Consider the following 25907-nt stretch of genomic DNA (forward strand, 5'->3'; position numbering starts at 1 on the left):
ATCATATCACACAATTTGACCATTTATAAAATCATCATGTATTTTTTTCTATGTAGACTAGCTTAAAAATAAGTGAAATCTGACAAATGATCCAATGGATTAAGATAATTAGCTGGTAAAAAAAGGGAAAGTGTAAAAACATTATTTTGCCCCCCTATTTTAATTTTCTCCATGGCAAGTCGGTCAAGTGTAGGGTCGTCACTAGTTAACACAGCCACAAAGTCATAAAACAGGATTTTAAACCTAACTCTCACTTTAACCCTAACCTTAACAACACTGCTAACCTTAGCCTAACCCTAACCTTAAATTAAGACCAAAAAAGCACATTTTTGTATTGTATTGTATGATATAGCCAAGTCTGACTTTGTGTCTGTTTTTATCTAGTAGAAACCCACATGTAGACTATTGAGAAAAGTTGTTTGGCTCTCAGTCGACTCGCGGATAGGAAGAACTTTGCAGCAGAATTTGAAAAAAACATTGCCATGCTGGTGGGTGGTAACATTTAAAGAAAACCCGGCCCTGAAACGGAACGTAGGCTGAAAATAATTTGCACATCATCTCATAGGAAAAGATACGGAAGACTCATGGAAACGTCTGAAGTCACACATTCGGATTTGGCACTTCAAGGCCAAATATATCATACTTTGACTAAAATGATGACTGAGTGACTTACATTGTTGTGCAACATCATAGGTAAGCTGTGGCCATCATATTTTAGCTGTAAAAAGTGGATTTCTACTAGTGTGGGCGTTTAATAATAAGTAAACTGCTGGGTTGGTCTCCTTACTCTGAGTTCCCCTAGCCTCTGTCCCCCTATAGGCTGAGTCACTGCAGGATTAACTGAGCATGACCTCGTGACCCCATCTGCTCCCAGGACTGTTGACATCCACCTCTCAAAACAGTTGTCATGGTGACAGACACATTCTCACCCCCCCATAAAATGTGTATGTTAAATACAATACACAATCATTAAGATACATCTTCACTGCCTAAAAAAATGAAGTAAAAAATGAATGCACCATACATTTCATACTCCAAACCAATTATAATGATGGTCAAATGTGTTGGTATTTTGTAAAACACAATCCAATACATGGAAAAAGTGTTTGTAAATACTCTTGGTAAACTATGATAAAAACAGCTACTTGTTTTAAATACCTATGATCACGTGATAATTCTAATACAGTATTCGTGCCCACTGTCTCTCTGCTTGTGCCAGCCAAGGGCACAGCTGCACAAAAACAACAGCAAGAAGCATCCTGCTTATTCATCAGGATGGGGAATTTGAATAACAAAAAGCCATTTGAAATGGTATAAGGTATAAAAGCTTGAGTGAACATGGCCTATTGGACAACATCCCAGAGCCGCAGCAAACAAACACCATGGCCAAGGTACAGTGCTGTATAGCTGGATTTTCTGCCTGATACATTGGCAATTTACTTTCTTTTATTTATTTATTTTTGAATTGTTAAGTTACAGCTTTGACATTAAAAGCTCTTTTTACTTGACTGTTTTTATGTTCAGTAACGTTCAGTTACATTTGAACAGCTGTTCTTCATGGCTGAGATTGTGTGGGCCTCATTCCTACATTTTACCATTTCATTGTTGATTTACTAAATTAATTACCAGTTGTTCTTCTTACAGAACAAATTGTTTACATTTCAATATTTAATTATTTAGTTGATTAAAAATTACTTTTGATTTGAGGCGTATCCATCTCCTCTCTGTGTTATGATTGATGTCTTTCCTTGGTTGCTCCAGATCATCTTCTACGAGGACAGGAACTTCCAGGGTCGTTCCTATGAGACCAGCTCAGACTGCCCTGAGTTGACCCCCTACCTGAGCAGGTGCAACTCCTGCAGGGTGGAGAGCGGCTGCTTCATGGTGTACGACCGCTCCAACTTCCAGGGAAACCAGTACTTTGTGAGGAGAGGAGAGTATGGTGACTACCAGCGTATGGGCATGTCTGACTCCGTTCACTCTTGTCGTATGATCCCCATGGTAAGATGGCTCTATTAGAAAACAACTTATATATGATGCATTTATAGTGTCATATGTATAATATATATAGCTTAATACAATGTATCAAAAAATTTAAGTATTTGATTGTAAACTGATCAGATTCCTATTTAATTACTTTGATCATGTTCTTACTTTAAATATGTGTCCTTATAAACTTTACAGCACAAAGGACAGTTCAGGATGCAGGTCTATGAGAGAGAGAACTTCGGGGGTCAGATGCACGAGCTGATGGACGACTGTGACTCTATCCAGGAGCGTTACCGCATGTCCGACTGCCAGTCCTGCAACGTGATGGACGGCCACTGGCTCATGTACGAGCAGCCCAACTACAGAGGCAGGCAGATGTATGTGAGGCCTGGAGAGTACAGGAACCTCAGAGAGATGGGAAACAGCTCCGTGAACAGATACAGCTCCATGAGACGTATCCTGGATTCCTGCGAGAGCCAGCATCATTGAAGTCTGAGATTCTTATTGTTCTGACATTCAAAATAAATATTGTATAATTGAAATGCATGTTTCATTGTCTATGTATTACCTACCTAAACTTTAATGATCATTCTAGTACAAGTGAATGATAATATTTTGTCTCTGGTGCCTTTAGAAAGTATTCATACCCCTTAACTTATTCCACACTTTGTTGTGTCACAGGCTGAATAATAAAACGTTTAAAAATCTCCCCCATCTACAAACAATACCCTGTAACGACAAAGTGAATACATGTTTTTAGATATTTTTGCACATTTATTGCAATTTAAATACAGAAATATCCCATTTATATAACTATTCAATACTTTGTATAAACACATTTGGCAGCGATTACAGCTATGTGTCCTTCTGGGTAAGTCTAAGAGCTTTCCACAAGTGGATTGTGCAACATTTGCCCATTATTCTTTTCAAAATTCTTCAAGCTCTGTCAAATTGGTTGTTGATTATTGCTAGACAACCATTTTCAGGTCTTGATATAGATTTGCAAGTAGATTTAAGTCAAAACTGTAACTCGACCACTCAGGAACATTCATTGTCTTCTTGGTAAGCAACTCCAGTGTAGATTTGGCCTTGTGTTTGAGATTATTGTCCTGCTGAAATGGGAATTAATCTCCCAGTGTCTCGTGGAAAGTAGACTGAACCAGGTTTTCCTCTAGGATTTTGACTGTGCTTAGCTCCATTCTGTTTCTTTTTTATCCTGAAAAACTCCCCAGTCCTTCAACGATGACAAGCATACCCATAACATGATGCAGCGACCACTATGCTTGAAAATATGGAGAGTGGTACTCAGTAATGTGTTGTATTGGATTTGCCCCAAACATAACACTTTGTATTCAGGATATAAAGTTAATTGTGTATTACTTTAGTGCTTTGTTGCAAACAGGATGCATGTTTTGGTATATTTTTTATTCTGTAAAGGCTTCCTTCTTTTCACTCTGTTAATTAGTTAGTATTGTGGAGTAAGTATCGTGTTGTTGATCCATCCTCAGTTTTCTCCTATCACAGCCATGAAACTCTGTAACTGTTTTAAAGTCACCATTGGCCTCATGGTGAAATCCTTGAGCGGTTTCCTTCCTCTCCTACAAGGTACAGAGATGAGGTAGTCATTGAAAAATCATGTTAAACCCTATTATTGCACACAGAGTGAGTCCATGCAACTTATTGTGTGACTTGTTAAGCCACATTTTACTCCTGAACTTACTGAGGCTTGTCATAACAAAGGGGTTGAATACTTATTGACTCAAGACATTTCAACATTTCATGTTTAATAAATCTGTAACAATTTAGAAGAACATAATTCCACTTTGACATTATGGGGTATTGTGTGTAGGCCAGTGACCAAAAAATCTATATTTAATCCATTTTAAATGAAATCTGTAACAGGACAAAATGTAGAAACGTGAAGGGTGTGAATACTTTCTGAAGGCACTATATTTCCTTTAGTGTCATTTAATGAAAAAATGCTTTTGGTTTAGGAGACTTATGTTATATCGAATAGTCCTAAAATATTCACCATGTTCATTTCTGAAACAACTAATATTGCATATACTGTATATGTTTATATCAGAGCCAACTTAGGTGCACACTGCCACCTTACCACCCCGACACAGATTCAAACACAGCTCTGATGATTATAACCATGTTTACATCTAGACATTATTCTGAAGCCCACCAGGCACCAGAATAATGGATAGTCCATATGAATGACAAACTCATATACGGTATGTGTCTGTGATATCATCTTGAGTTGAACTTAGGTAATGCAAGTGAGTAAATTGATCTAAAAAGGAACATTTGTAAATAAAAAAGGGACATTGTACAGACAACTTCATTATGTACAAGGCCACAACATTCACTTGCAGTGTTGCTCTATGTTTTGGTGATTGTGGGTAATTTGGCTCATCGTGAATTTCGTAAATCTTGGGTTATTGAACTTAATACCCTTCGTTCTTACAGTGGTAAACGGTCAGTAATTCTAATAACCGGCAAAGTCAGCCCTTCCAACGTGGAATTGGCTGGTCAGACTACTGAAAGTACCATTTGAGGGGTAGAGTATGCAACCTACTGTAAAAAATAACTAACAAAATATAATTTGGCCGTCATGTTGTCTAAGCCTTTAACTTATTTTGAATTTACTTGATTATTATGAGTTACACAAACAAAGAAATCTAAGTTGAAACTTTGTTGAATTTAATAAATCAGGCCAGCCTACCATTTTTCCTAGGATAGCTACTGCAGCAAGAGAGTGAAGGAGAGGTTGCTAACTAAGTGTACGTAACTTTTGCTAGCCAGCTAACTAACTTTGGTACCTGGGGTGAAACAATGAAGCTCTTTTAGTTAGGTAGCTCCTGCAGCGCTCTTTGCTACCTAACATAACGCTGCATCCAAAACTCATAGATCTCCAAAACTGGTAAGGTGGCTTCAATAATGTTGATATTTGTGATCTGTCCCCTTTCCAAACGTATTGCATTATATTTACTGAACTTATTTATGGATTCAACGTCAATTCTTTGTCATTGAATCTAATTACAGATTATCTCAACATTTTGAATGCCGGTGACACCATGTCCCTTTGTCAAATGATGCATGTCTGATTAAAATGAAAGAGTGATCTTTGTAAAGGAGTGGTTTACCATGTAGAGTACATGTTTACAGGTTAGTGGTTTACCATGTACAGTACATGTTTACAGGTTAGTGGTTTACCATGTACAGTACATGTTTACAGGTTAGTGGTTTACCATGTACAGTACATGTTTACAGGTTAGTGGTTTACCATGTACAATACATGTTTACAGGTTAGTGGTTTACCATGTACAGTACATGTTTACAGGTTAGTGGTTTACCATGTACAGTACATGTTTACAGGTTAGTGGTTTACCATGTACAGTACATGTTTACAGGTTAGTGGTTTACCATATACAGTACATGTTTACAGGTTAGTGGTTTACCATGTACAGTACATGTTTACAGGTTAGTGGTTTACCATGTACAGTACATGTTTACAGGTTAGTGGTTTACCATGTACAGTACATGTTTACAGGTTAGTGGTTTACCATGTACAGTACATGTTTACAGGTTAGTGGTTTACCATATACAGTACATGTTTACAGGTTAGTGGTTTTACCATGTACAGTACATGTTTACAGGTTAGTGGTTTACCATGTACAGTACATGTTTACAGGTTAGTGGTTTACCATGTACAGTACATGTTTACAGGTTAGTGGTTTACCATGTACAGTACATGTTTACAGGTTAGTGGTTTACCATGTACAGTACATGTTTACAGGTTAGTGGTTTACCATGTACAGTACATGTTTACAGGTTAGTGCTGTAGCCTTCTAAAACTATAACCAGCACCATTCACTTAGAAAGTGGATTACATCACAATCTGTCAAATGTAAACACGACTGCAGACACCTTATCATTTTTGGAGGCGTGTTCTTGACACAACAGCATTACAGTAGCTAGTAAAAGAGTTTAGGAGTGTCTGTTAACAATCTGTAAATAACTTTGGCTAGCTGGCTAACTAGTTCACTTATTTAGGCCAAAACAGTTAACTTATTTACAGCTAGTTAGCTATCTCACCGTTCTTTGCTATCAAATGTAATGTTACCCCCAAAACTGGTGTCTTCACTAATGCTTCCATTTTCCTCTTTGTGACATGTCCACGTTCCAAGCCTATTAGCTCATGGCAGATACCAGACCTTACCAAGCCTATTAGCTCATGGCAGACACCAGACCTTACCAAGCCTATTAGCTCATGGCAGACACCAGACCTTACCAAGCCTATCAGCTCATGGCAGACACCAGACCTTACCAAGCCTATCAGCTCATGGCAGACACCAGACCTTACCAAGCCTATTAGCTCATGGCAGATACCAGACCTTACCAAGCCTATTAGCTCATGGCAGACACCAGACCTTATGCACTTGTCTTACTAATTGGTTCCTTTTGATTGATGAGATGGTTGTTGTGCTCTGTTTTAAAGAACTAGGACACATCAGGAATAATTACAAATTTAACACTTTATTAAGTTAAAGTAAAAAGTTGTGATTTTAACAGGAATCAGTGATACGTCTAACCGACATGAATCTATTCATGGAGCTGTTTCCCATCTCTCTGAGGTTCCTGTACTCTCCAGGCCTCATGTACATCTGCCTGCCTCTGAAGTGGGGCTGCTCGTACATGAGCCAGTGGCCCTCCATCACGTTGCAGGACTGGCAGTCGGACATGCGGTAACGATCCTGGATGGAGTCACAGTCGTCCATCAGCTCGTGCATCTGGCCTCCGAAGTTCTCCCTCTCGTACATCCTCATTCTGAACTGGCCCCTATACTGTTGATAAAATTAACAGGTCAGACAGATATGGAACTACTGGAGATCCATCTACTGTGCTCATACATTTAAATGTCAAATCTTGTTGATGACACGAGTTCACGACCCTTGCTGTTGAAACTATCTGGATCAGCTAAGAAGCAGCTACACACTCCATTACTTACACTGGGGATGTTACGACAGGACCTGATGCAGTCGCTCATGGTCATACCCATCAGACGCTGGTTGTCGGGGTACTCTCCTCTCCTAACCATCATCTGGTGACCCATGAAGTTGGGGCGCTCATAGACCATGAAGCAGCCACTCTCCACCCTGCAGGAGTTGCACCTGCTCAGGTAGGAGGTCACCTCAGCGCAGTCATTGCTGGTCTCATAGGAACGACCCTGGAAGTTCTTGTCCTCGTAGAAGATGATCTACACAGACAATCACACAGTTAGTGTTCGATATGTTGAAATTAGTGCACTAATGCTCATTTGATTAGCAATGCCTTGTGTTTCCGATCCGACAGTCTTCTTTGGATGCAGGGCTGCTTGAATAGACCCAGAGAGATAGGCATGGAGGAAGACTTGCAGTGGCACTTACCTTGCCCATGGTCATGGTGATGGTGATCCAATCTCTTATCCAATTTCAGATGGAATGCTGGACCATCAACCTCATGTCCCTTTTATACCTTGGACTGCATTCACATCTCCATATTTATTGTTCTAGAACTCCATGAGTCATCATTCTATATTGTTGTGCAAGCCAGTCCTATAGTGCCACGTAGTGAATGCCACTTTTCTAACTATGTCACGGGGGGGTAAAATAGAGGATCATGTTTATTTCCAGCTAACCCTAGCTACCCTAATACTAGCTGAATTAGTATATCAGTATTTTATCAAATATTCCAGATACATTGAGATCGAACTGAGATGGAATTCAATGTATATTGTAGCATTATTTTATTGTGAGGTATTATTTGGTTGGATATTTTTTTTTATGGCACTATGTACACTACTGGTCAAAAGTTTTAGAACACGTACTCATTCAAGGGTTTTTCTTTATTTTTACTATTTTCTACATTGTAGAATAATAGTGAAGATGTCAAAACTATGAAATAACACATGGAATAATGTAGTAACCAAAAAAGTGTTAAACAAATCAAAATATATTTTATATTTGAGATTCTTCAAATAGCAACCTTATGTATTGATGACAGCTTTGCACACTCTTAGCATTCTCTCAATCAGCTTCATCTGGAATGCTTTTACAACAATCTTGAAAGAGTTCCAACATACCCTGAGCACTTGTTGGCTGCTTTCCCTTCACTCTGCGGTCAGACTCATCCCAGACCATCTCAATTTGGTTGAGGGCTGGGGATTGCGGAGGCCAGGTCATCTGATGCAGCACTCCATCACTCTCCTTCTGAGTAAAATAGCCCTTATACAGCCTGGAGGTGTGGTGGGTCATTGTCCTGTTGAAAAATAAATGATAGTCCCAAACCAGATGGGATGACGGATTGGTGCAGAATGCTGTGGTAGACATGCTGGTTAAGAGTGCCTTGAATTCTAAATAAATCACAGACAGTGTCACCAGCAAAGCACCCCCACACCATAACACCTCCTCCTCCATGCTTTACGGTGGGAAATACACATGCAGAGATCATCCGTTCACCCCCATCGCGTCTCACAAAGACACGGCGGTTGTAACCAAAGATCTCCAATTTGGACTCATCAGACCAAAGGACAAATTTCCACCGGTCTAACGTCCATTGCTCGTGTTTCTTGGCACAAGCAACTCTCTTCTTCTTCTTAATTTCCTTTAGTAGTGGTTTCTTTGCAGCAATTCAACCATGAAGGCCTGATTCACAGTCTCCTCTGAACAGTTGATGTTGAGATGTGTCTGTTACTTGAACTGTACAAACCATTTATTTGGGCTGCAATTTCTGAGGATGGTAAAACTAATGAACTTATCCTCTGCATCAGAGGTAACTCTTGGTCTTCCATTCCTGTGGCGGTCCTCATGAGAGCCAGTTTCATCATAGCGCTTGATGGTTTTTGCGACTGCACTTGAAGAAACTTTCAAAGTTCTTGACATTTTCCTTATTGACTGACCTTCATGTCTTAAAGTAAGGATGGACTGTCGTTTCTCTTTGCTTATTTGAGCTGTTCTTGCTATAATATGGACTTGGTCTTTTACCAAATAGGGCTATCTTCTGTATACCCCCCTACCTTGTCACAACAAAACGGATTGGCTCAAATGCAATAAGAAGGAAAGAAATTCCACAAATTAACTTTTAAGAAGGCACACTGTTAATTGAAATGCATTCCAGGTGACTACCTCATGAAGCTGGTTGAGAGAATGCCAAAAGTGTGGCTATTTGAAGAATATAAAATATATTTAGATTTTCTTTGGTTACTACATGATTCCATGTGTGTTATTTCATAATTTTGATCTCTTCATTATTATTCTACAATGTAGAAAATAGTAAAAATAAAGAAAAACCCTTGAATCAATAGGTGCTCTAAAACAGTAGTGTATGTATTTCTAAAATGTAGGAAATCAGTAGTGTTGTATTAATTCATTATTTACCTGATAATTACTTTGTTCTCTGATTCTTATTTTTTGTTATTTTGAGAAGAACCAGAAAGTTGACTCAGTGTGACCAAGTTCACTAAGTCGGACCAAGTTCACTGAGTGGGACCAAGTTCAGTTACTGTTACCAAGTTCCCTAAGTGGGACCAAGTTCACTTAGGGTGACCAAGTTCACTTAGTGTGACCAAGTTCACTTAGTGAGTCCAAATTCACTGTGACCAAGTTCACTTAGTGGGACAAAGTTCACTAAGTGTGACCAAGTTCACTAGTAAATATACTGTAACTGCATTTTGACCTGGTAAAGTACCATCTAGCATAATCACCCAAACTGAAGAATATGCCATGTTCTATTTCTGGTGAGAACAATACATGTCATGGCCCCCATGCTGCATTCAGCATCCAATAATAACTAATTGAGATGTGCTGTGTAAAATGTATACAAGCCCCACGTGGGCCTTGTGATGACTCATGCTATTTAGCACAAAGGTGTGCAAGGTGCCCTGTGGACCCAATGTCAACATAAAAGTGCCACTGGATCGACACAACACACCGTGTCTTCTGCGTGTCATCTAATCAAGCTTCACCATCAAGTTAAACCACCGTAACCATGACCAGGGTAATACAGAGCAGCGGATTTTTATTCACTATAAGAGCTGGCCATTGAGATATGAATATAGTGTCTTGCATAGCAGCTATAACCACAAAATCCTAATCCAAATAATATCAATCTGTGAGAATAAAGCAAAGTTTTTCAGCTAAATAATGCTAAACTATTTGTTTTATTAAAATAATATAGAGTTATTATATGACATCATGCCGTTGATATGCATTATATACAGTTAAGAATTTATAATTATGTTTTTAATTATTAATAGTAATGACAAATTAATCACAATCAATTAATAATGATTAACTATATTAATTATGTAAAACATTCAAAATCATAGCCTTTATAATCGTCTCAACATTGGTGAAGAGGTCATAGGTTAAATCATTTCTTAATCAAATCACCCTCTCAGATCATCTTCTACGAGGACAGGAACTTCCAGGGTCGCAGCTATGAGACCAGCAGCGACTGCCCCGACCTCAACATGTACCTAAACCGCTGCCAGTCGGTCAGGGTGGAAATGGGCTGCTTCGTCATCTACGACCGCTCCAACTTCATGGGCAACCAGATGTTCCTGAAGAGGGGAGAGTACTCCGACTTCCAGCGTATGGGCTCCATGATGGGCATGGGGGATATGACCATGCTGGAGTCCATCCGTTCCTGCCGCATGATCCCAATGGTAAGACGTCCACAGTTGGAGTTCCACCATCTCCTTGTGTTTGATGATGACATGATTATATTTATGATATGGTTCATGCTATTTCTCTTCATATAAAGAGTGCATTTTTATATTTTTGAGTAGCTAGATGTTCGTGAATGGTGATGAAGTTTGAGTTACTAGGACTCTGTACATCTAATACTTGACGTGCTTTTCACCTGGGTCGTGTTCAGCAGGGCACACCGTAGCCAAACGTTTTGTAACAGAAAACAAAAATATGTCTTCTAATTGAACAAGTTTCGGTATTATCTAAACAGTTTGTCCCTAATGAACGTGGGCCTCTATTACTGTAGAAGTCAGCTGACAAGCAATGATAAATGTAATACTGGAAGCATAGAGTACACACACGGTAGTAACTGTCAATGTTCTCTCTCCCCAACAGCACCGGGGACAGTTCAGAATGAGGCTGTACGAGAGGGAGAGCTTCAGAGGCCAGATGCACGAGCTGATGGAAGACTGCGAGTCCATCCAGGAGCGCTTCCGCATGTCCGAGATGCAGTCCTGCAACGTGATGGACGGCCACTGGCTCATGTACGAGCAGCCCCACTTCAGAGGCAGGATGATGTATGTGAGGCCTGGAGAGTACAGGTGTATCAGAGACATGGGCATGAGCACCATGATGAGAGTTCACTCCATCAGAAGGATCATGGATGCCTGTGAGGGTCAGCGGCATTGATGCCTGAGATTCCTGCTGTCCTGACATCGAAAAAGGCTGCTAAAAGTCACAATTGTCATTGAATGAAATAAAACTCTTATTTTGAAGTACCTGTTCTCTTCTCTTTTTTCTATCAAATCTAATCTACCCATGGTATTTAAATTACACTGGTTTATTCTGACAGATTAATGTCTGGAGAGGGATTTCAAATGGTCTGAAAGAAAAAAAGTAATATAATTTGATTTTGATACATCAAATGTGCACAGAACATTCATTTACCAATAGCAAAAAAAATATATATATATATATGCATTTTCTCACTGCCTCAATTGAACCAAATTGAACCCATGTTACAGTACATCAGAAATGATATACAGTACATCACATTATATTACTCAGAAAGCCTGATGTACTGTAACCTCCAGTTTCTCAAACTTATTTTGCAGCAAACTAATCCTTATTGTCAACTGTTAGCATTACGCTAGTTTACATTTCTCCACAGTATAATGTATAACCAATGGACAATGGACTAGTTTAGAGACATGAGAGAAGTGATGTATAATCAATGAACTGGTTTAGAGAAGTAATGTATAACCAATGAACTGGTTTAGAGACATGAGAGAAGTGATGTATTATCAATGAACTGGTTTAGAGAAGTGATGTATAAGGTAGCCTAGTAGCCTAGTGGTTAGCAGGTAGCCTAGTGGTTAGAGCAATGGGACAGTAACCAAAAGGTTTCTGGATCGAATCCCCTGACAAGGTAAAAATATGTAGTTCTGAGCAAGGCACTTAACCCACTGTTCCCTGGGTGCCAAATACGTGGATGTCGAATATGGCAGCCCCCTGCACCTCTGATTCAGAGGGGTTGGGTTAAATGTGGAGTTGAATGCTTTCAGTTGTACAACTGACTAGGTATCCCCCCGTTCCTAACCAATGAACTGGTTTAGAGAAGTAATGTATAACCAATGAACTGGTTTAGAGAAGTAATGTATAACTAATGAACTGGTTTAGCGACGTTAGAGAAGTAATGTGTAACCAATGAACTGGTTTAGCGACGTTAGAGAAGTAATGTGTAACCAATGAACTGGTTTATAGACGTTAGAGAAGTAATGTATAACCAATGAACTGGTTTAGAGACGTTAGAGAAGTAATGTATAACCAATGAACTGGTTTAGAGACGTTAGAGAAGTAATGTATAATCAATGAACTGGTTTAGAGACGTTAGAGAAGTAATGTAGAATTAATGAAATGATTTAGAGAAGCAATGTATAACTAATGAACTGGTTTAGAGAAGTAATGTATAACCAATGAACTGGGATAGAGAAGTAATGTATAACCAATTAACTGGGATAGAGAAGTAATGTATAACTAATGAACTGGTTTAGAGATGTTAGAGAAGTAATGTATAACCAATGAACTGGTTTAGAGAAGTAATGTATAACCAATGAACTGGTTTAGAGATGTTAGAGAAGTAATGTATAACCAATGAACTGGTTTAGAGAAGTAATGTATAACCAATGAACTGGTTTAGAGAAGTAATGTATAACTAATGAACTGGTTTAGAGAAGTAATGTATAACCAATGAACTGGGATAGAGAAGTAATGTATAACTAATGAACTGGTTTAGAGACGTTAGAGAAGTAATGTATAACCAATGAACTGGTTTAGAGATGTTAGAGAAGTAATGTATAACTAATGAACTGGTTTAGAGACGTTAGAGAAGTAATGTATAACCAATGAACTGGTTTAGAGAAGTAATGTATAACCAATGAACTGGTTTAGAGATGTTAGAGAAGTAATGTATAACCAATGAACTGGGATAGAGAAGTAATGTATAACTAATGAACTGGTTTAGAGAAGTAATGTATAACTAATGAACTGGTTTAGAGATGTTAGAGAAGTAATGTATAACCAATGAACTGGTTTAGAGAAGTAATGTATAACCAATGAACTGGTTTAGAGATGTTAGAGAAGTAATGTATAACCAATTAACTGGTTTAGAGAAGTAATGTATAACTAATGAACTGGTTTAGAGAAGTAATTTATAACCAATGAACTGGTTTAGAGAAGTAATGTATAACCAATGAACTGGTTTAGAGATGTTAGAGAAGTAATGTATAACCAATGAACTGGTTTAGAGAAGTAATGTATAACTAATGAACTGGTTTAGAGAAGTAATGTATAACTAATAAACTGGTTTAGAGAAGTAATGTATAACCAATGAACTGGTTTAGAGATGTTAGAGAAGTAATGTATAACCAATGAACTGGTTTAGAGACGTTAGAGAAGTAATGTATAACCAATGAACTGGTTTAGAGAAGTAATGTATAACCAATGAACTGATTTAGAGATGTTAGAGAAGTAATGTATAACCAATGAACTGGTTTAGAGACGTTAGAGAAGTAATGTATAACCAATGAACTGGTTTAGAGAAGTAATGTATAACCAATGAACTGGTTTAGAGAAGTAATGTATAACCAATGAACTGGTTTAGAGAAGTAATGTATAACTAATGAACTGGTTTAGAGAAGTAATGTATAACTAATGAACTGGTTTAGAGAAGTAATGTATAACTAATGAACTGGTTTAGAGAAGTAATGTATAACCAATGAACTGGTTTAGAGATGTTAGAGAAGTAATGTATAACCAATGAACTGGTTTAGAGAAGTAATGTATAACTAATGAACTGGTTTAGAGAAGTAATGTATAACTAATGAACTGGTTTAGAGAAGTAATGTATAACTAATGAACTGGTTTAGAGAAGTAATGTATAACCAATGAACTGGTTTAGATAAGTAATGTATAACCAATGAACTGGTTTAGAGATGTTAGAGAAGTAATGTATAACCAATGAACTGGTTTAGAGAAGTAATGTATAACTAATGAACTGGTTTAGAGAAGTAATGTATAACCAATGAACTGGTTTAGAGAAGTAATGTATAACCAATGAACTGGGTTTTGTCCAACATGTCTCTGGACCTACTCACTGCCACAGTCATACTCTGGACCTAGTTTTGTCCCATGGAATAAATGTTGTGGATCTTAATGTTTTTCCTCATAATCCTGGATTATCGGACCACCATTTTATTGCGTTTACAATTGCAACAAATAATCTGCTCAGACCCCAACCAAGGAAGATTAAAAGTCGTGCTATAAATTCTCAGACAACCCAAAGATTCCTTGATGCCCTTCCAGACTCCCTCTGCCTACCCAAGGACGTCAGAGGACAAGAATCAGTTAACCACCTAACCGAGGAACTCAATTTAACCTTGCGCAATACCCTAGATGCAGTTGCACCCCTAAAAATTAAAAACATCTGTCATGAGAAACTAGCTCCCTGGTATACAGAAAATACACGAGCTCTGAAGCAAGCTTCCAGAAAATTGGAACGGAAATGGCGCCACACTAAACTGGAAGTCTTCCGACTAGCTTGGAAAGACAGTACCGTGCAGTATCGAAGAGCCCTCACTGCTGCACGATCATCCTATTTTTCCAACTTAATTGAGGAAAATAAGAACAATCCGAAATTTCTTTTTGACACTGTCGCAAAGCTAACTAAAAAGCAGCATTCGCAAATGGAGGATGGCTTTCACTTCAGCAGTAATAAATTTATGAACTTCTTTGAGGAAAAGATCATGATCATTAGAAAGCAAATTACGGACTCCTCTTTAAATCTGGGTATTCCTCCAGGGCTCCATTGTCCTGAGTCTGCACAACTCTGCCAGGACCTAGGATCAAGGGAGATACTAAAGTGTTTTAGTACTATATCTCTTGACATAATGATGAAAATAATCATGGCCTCCAAACCCTCAAGCTGCATACTGGACCCTATTCTAACTAAACTACTGAAAGAGCTGCTTCCTGTGCTTGGCCCTCCTATGTTGAACATAATAAACGGCTCTCTATCCACCGGATGTGTACCAAGCTCACTAAAAGTGGCAGTAATAAAGCTTCTCTTGAAAAAGCCGAATCTTGACCCAGAAATTATAAAAAACTATCGGCCTATATCGAATCTTCCATTCCTCTCAAAAATTTTAGAAAAAGTTGTTGCCCAGCAACTCACTGCCTTCCTGAAGACAAACAATGTATACGAAACGCTTCAGTCTGGTTTTAGACCCCATCATAGCACTGAGACTGCACTTGTGAAGGTGGTAAATGACCTTTTAATGACGTCAGACCGAGGCTCTGCATCTGTCCTCATGCTCCTAGATCTTAGTGCCGCTTTTGATACCATCGATCACCACATTCTTTTGGAGAGATTGGAAACCCAAATTGGTCTACATGGACAAGTTCTGGCCTGGTTTAGATCTTATCTGTCGGAAAGATATCAGTTTGTCTCTGTGAATGGTTCGTCCTCTGACAAATCAATTGTAAATTTCGGTGTTCCTCAAGGTTCCGTTCTAGGACCACTATTGTTTTCACTATATATTTTACCTCTTGGGGATGTCATTCGAAAACATAATGTTAAATTTCACTGCTATGCGGACGACACACAGCTGTACATTTCAATGAAACATGGTGAAGCCCCAAAATTGCCCTCGCTAGAAGCCTGTGTTTCAGACATAAGGAAGTGGATGGCTGCAAATTTTCTACTTTTAAACTCGGACAAAACAGAGATGCTTGTCCTAGGTCACAAGAAACAAAGAGATCTTCTGTTGAATCTGACAATTAATCTGGATGGTTGTACAGTCGTCTCAAATAAAACTGTGAAGGACCTCGGCGTTACTCTGGACCCTGATCTCTCTTTTGAAGAACATATCAAGACTGCTTCAAGGACAGCTTTTTTCCATCTACGTAACATTGCAAAAATCAGAAACTTTCTGTCCAAAAATGACGCAGAAAAATTAATCCATGCTTTTGTTACTTCTAGGCTCGACTACTGCAATGCTCTACTTTCCGGCTACCCGGATAAAGCACTAAACAAACTTCAGTTAGTGCTAAATACGGCTGCTAGAATCCTGACTAGAACCAAAAAATTTGATCATATTACTCCAGTGCTAGCCTCCCTACACTGGCTTCCTGTTAAGGCAAGGGCTGATTTCAAGGTTTTACTGCTAACCTACAAAGCATTACATGGGCTTGCTCCTACCTATCTTTCCGATTTGGTCCTGCCGTACATACCTACACGTACGCTACGGTCACAAGACGCAGGCCTCCTAATTGTCCCTAGAATTTCTAAGCAAACGGCTGGAGGTAGGGCTTTCTCCTATAGAGCTCCATTTTTATGGAATGGTCTGCCTACCCATGTGAGAGACGCAGACTCAGTCTCAACCTTTAAGTCTTTACTGAAGACTTATCTCTTCAGTAGGTCCTATGATTAAGTATAGTCTGGCCCAGGAGTGTGAAGGTGAACGGAAAGGCTGGAGCAACGAACCGCCCTTGCTGTCTCTGCCTTGTCGGTTCCCCTCTTCCCACTGGGATTCTCTGCCTCTAACCCTTTTACAGGGGCTGAGTCACTGACTTACTGGTGTTCTTCCATGCCGTCCATGGGAGGGGTGCGTCACTTGAGTAGGTTGAGCCACTGACGTGGTCTTCCTGTCTGGGTTGGCGCCCCCCCTTGGGTTGTGCCGTGGCGGAGATCTTTGTGGGCTATACTCGGCCTTGTCTTCGGACGGTAAGTTGGTGGTTGTAGATATCCCTCTAGTGGTGTGGGGGCTGTGCTTTGGCAAAGTGGGTGGGGTTATATCCTGCCTGTTTGGCCCTGTCCGGGGGTATCATCGGATGGGGCCACAGTGTCTTCTGATCCCTCCTGTCTCAGCCTCCAGTATTTATGCTGCAGTAGTTTATGTGTCGGGGGGCTAGGGTCAGTCTGTTACATCTGGAGTATTCTCTTGTCTTATCCGGTGTCCTGTGTGAATGTAAATATGCTCTCTCTAATTCTCTCTTTCTCTCTTTCTTTCTTTCTCTCGGAGGACCTGAGCCCTAGGACCATGCCTCAGGACTACCTGGCATGATGACTCCTTGCTGTCCCCAGTCCACCTGGCCATGCTGCTGCTCCAGTTTCAACTGTTCTGCCTGCGGCTACGGAACCCTGACCTGTTCACCGGACGTCCTTGTTGCACCCTCGACAATTACTATGATTATTATTATTTGACCATGCTGGTCATTTACGAACATTTTAACATCTTGACCATGTTCTGTTATAATATCCACCCGGCACAGCCAGAAGAGGACTGGCCACCCCTCATAGCCTGGTTCCTCTCTAGGTTTCTTCCTAGGTTTTTGGCCTTTCTCAGGAGTTTTTCCTAGGGAGTTTTTCCCAGCCACCGTGCTTCTTTCACATGCATTGCTTGCTGTTTGGGGTTTTAGGCTGGGTTTCTGTACAGCACTTTGAGATTTCAGCTGATGTACGAAGGGCTATATAAATAAATTTGATTTGATTTGATTTGGTTTAGAGAAGTAATGTATAACTAATGAACTGGTTTAGAGATGTTAGAGAAGTAATGTATAACCAATGAACTGGGATAGAGAAGTAATGTATAACCAATGAACTGGTTTAGAGACGTTAGAGAAGTAATGTATAACCAATGAACTGGTTTAGAGAAGTAATGTATAACCAATGAACTGATTTAGAGATGTTAGAGAAGTAATGTATAACCAATGAACTGGTTTAGAGACGTTAGAGAAGTAATGTATAACCAATGAACTGGTTTAGAGATGTTAGAGAAGTAATGTATAATCAATGAACTGGTTTAGAGACGTTAGAGAAGTAATGTGTAACTAATGAACTGGTTTAGAGACGTTAGAGAAGTAATGTATAACCAATGGACTGTGGACTGGTTTAAAGAAGTCAGAGGAATTAGACCTTCCATGACCTCTGGTGGCTGATAATATTTTGTCAGAGGAACTCTTTGAAGAACATCTTCTGCATTGGGGTTTGAATTGGACATAATTTTTGTTCATAATAATAGTTCATAAATGTGGACTGTATGTGAGCATCAAATGTGCAGCATGGATATGTATCCCTTTTTCTGTTGTTGTTTTTTGGGGGGTGTTTTCTGACACATTTCTCTTTTAATAGTTTCAACTGTATTCTTTGTGGCATGATACATTTTTGCAGTGACATCACAATGCAAATGTATGCCATTACAGTACATAAGAACCAGACAGCGGTATACCACTCTATGCTACTTCATGTTGCTTGGTCAGGGATTCTTCACAATGGGGCCACCCATTTCACTAAACACAATAGATGTATTATAAAAGTAAGGTATTAGATAGGGGTCAGGCGTACAGTACATTGTGGCTATTCAATTTCAGAACAGATCAAAGTGTATAGTTGCCTACCTGCTTACATAATTCATGTATTGCAGTCATCTGCTTTCTTTATGCCTATGCAGGTACACACACACACTTATGCACACAATCACACACACACACACACACACACACACACACACACACACACACACACACACACACACACACACACACACACACACACACAGCACAACACACAGACAGACACACACACTCTCTTGCACGTTGAGCGCCAAAAGGCAACCACAAAACCAACCCTATAGGAACAATTTAACATAAAGTGTTACCCTATAGGAACAACTTAATGTAAAGTGTTACCCTATAGGAACAACTTAATGTAAAGGGTTACCCTATAGGAACAATTTAACATAAAGGGTTACCCTATAGGAACAATTTAACATAAAGTGTTACCCTATAGGAACAATTTCACATAAAGTATTACCCTATAGGAACAATTTCACATAAAGTATTACCCTATAGGAACAACTTAATGTAAAGGGTTACCCTATAGGAACAACTTAATGTAAAGTGTTACCCTATAGGAACAATTTAACATAAAGTGTTACCCTATAGGAACAATTTCACATAAAGTATTACCCTATAGGAACAACTTAATGTAAAGGGTTACCCTATAGGAACAACTTAATGTAAAGTGTTACCCTATAGGAACAATTTAACATAAAGGGTTACCCTATAGGAACAACTTAATGTAAAGTGTTACCCTATAGGAACAATTTAACATAAAGGGTTAGCCTATAGGAACAATTTAACATAAAGGGTTACCCTATAGGAACAACTTCATGTAAAGGGTTACCCTATAGGAACAATTTAACATAAAGGGTTACCCTATAGGAACAACTTAACATAAAGTGTTACCCTATAGGAACAACTTAATAATAAAGTATTACCTAATGGAATCAACTTAATGTAAAGTGTGACCCTATAGTGAACAACTTAATGTGAAAGTGTTACCCCTATAGGAACAACTTAATGTAAAGGGTTACCCTATAGGAACAACTTAATGTAAAGGGTTACCCTATAGGAACAACTTAATGTAAAGTGTTACCCTATAGGAACAACTTAATGTAAAGTGTTACCCTATTGAAAACAACTTAATGTAAATGTTACCCTATAGGGACAACTTCATATAAAGGGTTACCCTATAGGAACAACTTAATGTAAAGGGTTACCCTATAGGAACAACTTAATGTAAAGTGTTACCCTATAGGAACAACTTAATGTAAAGTGTTACCCTATAGGAATAACTTAATATAAAGGGTTACCCTATAGGAACAACTTAATATAAAGTGTTACCCTATAGGAACAACTTAATGTAAAGTGTTACCCTATAGGAACAACTTAACATAAAGTATTACCCTATAGGAACAACTTAATGTAAAGTGTTACCCTATAGGAACAACTTAATGTAAAGGGTTACCCTATAGGAACAATTTAACATAAAGTGTTACCCTATAGGAACAACTTAATGTAAAGTGTTACCCTATAGGAACAACTTAATGTAAAGGTACCCTATAGGAACAATTTTAACATAAAGGGTTACCCTATAGGAACAACTTAATGTAAAGTGTTACCCTATAGGAACAACTTAATGTAAAGTGTTACCCTATAGGAACAACTTAATGTAAAGGGTTACCCTATAGGAACAATTTAACATAAAGGGTTACCCTATAGGAACAACTTAATGTAAAGGGTTACCCTATAGGAACAACTTAATGTAAAGTGTTACCCTATAGGAACAGCTTAATGTAAAGTGTTACCCTATTGAAACAACTTAATGTAAAATGTTACCCTATAGGGACAACTTCATATAAAGGGTTACCCTATAGGAACAACTTAATGTAAAGGGTTACCCTATAGGAACCCCTTAATGTAAAGTGTTACCCTATAGGAATAACTTAATATAAAGGGTTACCCTATAGAAACAACTTAATATAAAGTGTTACCCTATAGGAACAACTTAATGTAAAGTGTTACCCTGTAGGAACAACTTAGTATAAATTGTTACCCTATTGGAACAACTTAATGTAAAGTATTACCCTATAGGAACAACTTACTGTAAAGTATTACCCTACAGCAACAACTTAGTGTAAAGTGTTACCCTATAAAATAAACTTAATATAATGTGTTACCCTATAAGATAAACGTAATATAATGTGTTACCCTATAAGATAAACTTAGTATACGCTTTTACCCTATAGGAGCAACTTAATATAAAGGTTTGATTCCTGCTGGGGCCACCCATACGACAATGTATGCACATATGACTGTAAGCTCTGGATATTACAATTTTATTTCATTAGGATGATGTACAGGTAACTGCACAGATAATGGAAACACTTGAGTAAATGAGGGATACAAAGTGTATTGAAAGTGTATTGAAAGTGTATTGAAAGCAGGTGCTTCCACACAGGTGTGGTTCCCATCATGCTTAGGATCATGCATACAAATGCTGGGCAGGCCATTATTTTGGTTTCCATGGCTATGCCCCCATAGGCTGACATTGCCCCATCCACAGGGCTCGAGTGGTCACTGAATGGTCTGATGAGCATGAAAACGATGTAAACCATATGCCATGGGTGATTCTGGAGCGGCACCTGAGACAGGAACACTTATGGGGGACTCTGGCGAGGCCCCTGAGACAGGAACACTTATGGGGGACTCTGGCGCGGCCCCTGAGACAGGAACACTTATGGGGGACTCTGGCGCGGCCCCTGAGACAGGAACACTTATGGGGGACTCTGGCACGGCCCCTGAGACAGTGTTTTCTGTCAAACTGTCACGTCCTGGCCAGTATATAAGGTTAATTGTTTTGTAGTTTGGTCAGGGCGTGACAGAGGGTATTTGTTTTATGTGGTTCAGGGTGGTGTGTTTGTTCAAAGGGGGTGTTTGATTTAGTATTTCCGGGGTTTTGGTTTATAGTCTATGTTTATGTATTTCTATGTCTAGTCTGGTGAGTGTGTTTCTATGTTGGTTAATTGGGGTTGGGACTCTCAGTTGAAGGCAGGTGTTGTCTATCTGCCTTTGATTGAGAGTCCCATATATAAGGGTGTGTTTGTGTTTGTGATTTGTGGGTGATTGTTCTGTGTTCAGCCCTAGGCTTTGCCAGACTGTTTTGTTGTTCGTTCGTTTTCGTGTTTTGTTGTTTTGGAGTGTTCTTTTGATAGTAAAATAAAAGTCAAAATGAGCATACACGTACCTGCTGCATTTTGGTCCTCTTTCACCGACGACAGCCGTGACACAAACTAAATATCACAGTATCTTTCAATGATATTGAATGTAGCTACTGTACAAACACTTGCATAAAAAGTGCATGCACTTTTTAAATAACACTGAATTGGAATATTATATTGCTGAAACACTCAAGGAGCAATTCAAACAACCCCCATATTGCTTTTGATACTTTTTTTAATACTATTTTGATACTATGCAATATGCAATATAAATTGTAAGGTACACCTTTACCTACACCTTACCAACCACTTAAAGGTAAAATCAACTATCTTTTGGTATTTTTGTTCAATAGTCCACAGTTTGCATCATGATGATGTGGCCGGTGACACTGTACTTCTTGAAAGTCCAATATCTTGTAAACTTGACTGCTGACATGCAAAATATTTCGGGACTGTAATCAATAGTGGAATACCAAAATATCATTTTTGAGTGGAGGTTTCTTGTGTGCACTGCACAAACCTATTCCTAATGCAAATGAAATAGGCATGAACAGAGCCTATAAAAGTTAAATTACAATTAAAATAAAAAAATGAAGTGTTTTCCCCAAATGGTTAATTATGAGCACATCATTTACACAAATGTATTGTTGAAGCTAAATTAAAATCAGTCTATTTAAAAGAGACTATACAATACATCTAAAAGGAATCAGACCTAATCTAAACCCTTTTACCTTACAGAGCACTAAATGATAACTCTTTGCCGTGAGCGTAGAGTTGATGTATAGTACAGTACAGTGTTGCTCAGCTGACTCAGCGTTTTATACAATTGGGCGGTAGATTCTTCTGGAGCTACATCAAGCATAAAAGGCAGCACGCCAGTAGGGAGAACAACAGAAATCAAATAACTGTGACCATGAACGGAAAGGTACTGTAATGTGGGGCTGTGATCAAAGTCTGTGCACAGTGCTGAACTGTACGTCACCTGGCATTGGAACTATGAATCTAGGATGCATCAGAGCCCATTTCCAATGGGAAATATATCCTTGATGTGTGTGTTTTTAGATTCAGAACACTATGATAACTACAGATGACTTATAATGACTTATAATTATAATCATGGTTGCATGATTTTGTCAGACACATTAAAACTATTATGTAGAATCATTTCTGAACGGGATAGAATGTATGAGTTTTTGCACATCAAAATCAATTGGTTTCACGTCATGATGTTTAGACCTTCAACGCATACTTTCTTTCTCCAGATCATCTTCTACGAGGACAAGAACTTCCAGGGCTGCTCCTATGAGTGCAGCAGCGACTGCTCCGAGCTCTCCTCTCACCTGAACAGGTGCAACTCGTGCAGGGTGGAGAGTGGCATGTTCATGGTGTACGACCGGCCCAACTACATGGGCCACCAGTACTTCCTGAGGAGGGGAGAGTACCCTGAGCACCAGCACATGATGGGCTTCAACGACTGCATCAGGTCTTGTCGTATGATCCCCCAGGTAAGCAGCTCTGCAGACAGAGCACAACAGACCACAACTATTCACAACCACACCACAATGACCACAATCATCGATGCCATAAAACTATCTTACACTCCAAAATCGAAGACTGTCTAATGTTTTCACACCTCAAATGTAATCTTATGCCATTGGTTGTGTAGATCCAGCTATATGCCTCAACTGCAAATGAATGAAGAAGATAACAATTATACCGTATGGTGCTTATCTTTTTCATTCATTTTAGATTGTGGCATATTGCATTGTATGCCATCCTATCAACCAAGTTCATCCTATTCAGTTAATAGATGCGTGAAATGTGTTATTTTCTTTCCAATAGCACATGGGCCAGTTCAGGATGAGGATCTACGAGAAGGAGAACTTCGGAGGCCAGATGCACGAGGTGATGGACGACTGTGACTCTATCCAGGAGCGTTACCATATGCCCGAGATGCAGTCCTGCAACGTGATGGACGGCCACTGGGTCATGTACGAGCAGCCCCAATTCAGAGGCATGCAGACCTACCTGAGGCCTGGAGAGTACAGGAACACAAGAGAGATGGGAATGGGAAATGATGAAATGAAGTTCCAGTCCATGAGGCGCATCAGCGGCGATGCTGCCTTTTAAATGTGCTGTCTTTAAAGAGCGCAACGACTTTTTAATAAATATTTTAAACCTTCATTTTTTGCAGCGATTTTCTTACCTTATTTCCACAAACCACTGCACTGTAAATTACTGTTATATCAATATAATACCACTAAAAAGCCACTATAAGCAACTATTATACTGCAACCACTATAAATACTAATATCAGCTGTAATGTATGTAAACACAATGTAAACAAAAATGTCCCTTTTTCCCCAAATTCTATAATCCTTATATTTAGTCTTCCCTGTGGCTCAGTTGGTAGAGCATGGTTTGTGCAACGCCAGGGTTGTGGATTCAATTCCCACGGGGGGCCAGTACAAAAAAAAATGTATGAAATGTATGCATTCACTACTGTAAGTTGCTCTGGATAAGAGTGTCTGCTAAATGAGTAAAATGTAGTCTTAAAAAACCTCTAGCCTATTCTAGGCACTTGACACTGCCTTGTGTATGGGTGTTTTAGACAAGATAAGCTCTTAACACCGGAATCCTGCCGACTACACCAAATGAGGATTTAAATAAGACTACACCACTTTTTTGTAAAAGGCAAGGAAGGTCCTCTAATTAACTAAAAAGATGAAGCATGGAAATCAGACAGGTGCTCAAGTTATCAATTGTTTTGTTTACTTTGAGGAACTTCAGCTTTGAGGAGCTTCAGCTTTGAGGAATTTCAGCTTTGAGGAACTTCAGCTTTGAGGAGCTTCAGCTTTGAGGAACTTCAGCTTTGAGGAACTTCAGCTTTGAGGAGCTTCAGCTTTGAGGAACTTCAGCTTTGAGGAGCTTCGGCTTTGAGGAGCTTCAGCTTTGAAAGCTCAGCTCAGCACATCATACTGTCCTTACTCAGACATAATCAAGCATGTTGCTGCTATAATAAAAATAAGGACATTTCACACTCACAAATTCAACTCTTAAGAAGTAGTGACAACTTGTCACAACCCTTCACACTACACAGTGGCATGCCATATTTATCAAACCACTTCCCACTTCCATCCTCCAAAACTGTAACATTACCATAATACAAACCACAAACTCATCAAATAGAATATGTGTAATCATTTCCATGAGGCATACATAACTCCTTATAAGTGCCTTAGTAATGCCTTATAATAAACTTATAGTGCCTTATAATACTCGCTATAAGATATAATAATTTATCATAAGTAGTTATAGCTTTCTTACAATACATTACTATAATACATTATCAGCCTAAAAAGCATCATGCATTATAGACCTACCTAAAATGCTCTGTCACAGACCTGCTGTTTTCAACTCTCTAGAGACAGCAGGAGCAGTAGAGATACTCTGAATGATCTGCTATGAAAAGCCAAATGACATTTACTCCTGAGGTGCTGACCTGTTGCACCCTCGTCAACCACTGTGAATATTATTATTTGACCCTGCTGGTTATCTATGAACATTTGAACATCTTGGCCATGTTCTGTTATGGTCTCCACCCGGCACAGCCAGAAGAGGACTGGCCACCCCTCATAGCCTGGTTCCTCTCTAGGTTTCTTCCTAGGTTCTGGCCTTTCTAGGGAGTTTTTCCAAGCTACCGTGCTTCTAAACCTGCATTGCTTGCTGTTTGGGGTTTTAGGCTGGGTTTCTGTACAGCACTTTGTGACATCAGCTGATGTAAGAAGGGCTTTATAAATACATTCGATTGATTGATTGATACTTAACAGCATTAATGTGAACTGAGCATGATTTATAACATCAGCCTTTTGGTATTTAAAACCGGCCATTACTCCTGCTCCAAGAAAACTAGCTAGCTAGCTCGATCCCTGGATGTTGGAAGGTGCAGCTAGAGTAGAGTAGCTACAGTTTATCTAGCTACAGCTTATGTCATCTTTAACTCTGCATTGTTGGAAATTGACCCGTAAGCATTTCACTGTTAGTCTACACCAAAAATTGG

General features: G+C 39.1%; 4 protein-coding genes across 4 annotated transcripts; 3 read left to right on the forward strand and 1 right to left on the reverse strand.

The window, feature by feature from the left end:
* The first annotated feature begins 1361 nt into the window (after nt 1-1361).
* Nucleotides 1362-2531, forward strand: LOC115179703 (gamma-crystallin M3-like). The gene is made up of 3 exons (XM_029741385.1): nt 1362-1391; nt 1762-2001; nt 2185-2531. Exons 1-3 carry the CDS (start codon nt 1383-1385, stop codon nt 2476-2478), a joined length of 543 nt encoding a protein of 180 aa, XP_029597245.1. The 5' UTR covers nt 1362-1382; the 3' UTR covers nt 2479-2531.
* Nucleotides 2532-6513: 3982 nt separating this feature from the next.
* Nucleotides 6514-7506, reverse strand: LOC115179386 (gamma-crystallin M3-like). Its single transcript, XM_029740866.1, has 3 exons — nt 7425-7506; nt 7007-7255; nt 6514-6842 (listed from the first exon to the last, which is right to left on the reverse strand). The coding sequence occupies exons 1-3, from the start codon at nt 7437-7439 to the stop codon at nt 6564-6566; spliced, it is 543 nt and encodes a 180-aa protein (XP_029596726.1). The 5' UTR covers nt 7440-7506; the 3' UTR covers nt 6514-6563.
* A 2257-nt stretch (nt 7507-9763) lies between these two features.
* On the forward strand, nt 9764-11506 carry LOC115179387 (gamma-crystallin M3-like). Its single transcript, XM_029740867.1, has 3 exons — nt 9764-10032; nt 10436-10702; nt 11124-11506. Exons 1-3 carry the CDS (start codon nt 10024-10026, stop codon nt 11415-11417), a joined length of 570 nt encoding a protein of 189 aa, XP_029596727.1. The 5' UTR covers nt 9764-10023; the 3' UTR covers nt 11418-11506.
* Nucleotides 11507-22315: 10809 nt separating this feature from the next.
* Nucleotides 22316-24031, forward strand: LOC115179405 (gamma-crystallin M3-like). Its single transcript, XM_029740898.1, has 3 exons — nt 22316-22772; nt 23110-23352; nt 23690-24031. Exons 1-3 carry the CDS (start codon nt 22761-22763, stop codon nt 23975-23977), a joined length of 543 nt encoding a protein of 180 aa, XP_029596758.1. The 5' UTR covers nt 22316-22760; the 3' UTR covers nt 23978-24031.
* The last annotated feature ends 1876 nt before the right edge of the window (nt 24032-25907 follow it).

The sequence above is a fragment of the Salmo trutta genome, chromosome 39, assembly GCF_901001165.1.
Source record: "Salmo trutta chromosome 39, fSalTru1.1, whole genome shotgun sequence".
NCBI classification, from domain to species: domain Eukaryota; kingdom Metazoa; phylum Chordata; class Actinopteri; order Salmoniformes; family Salmonidae; genus Salmo; species Salmo trutta.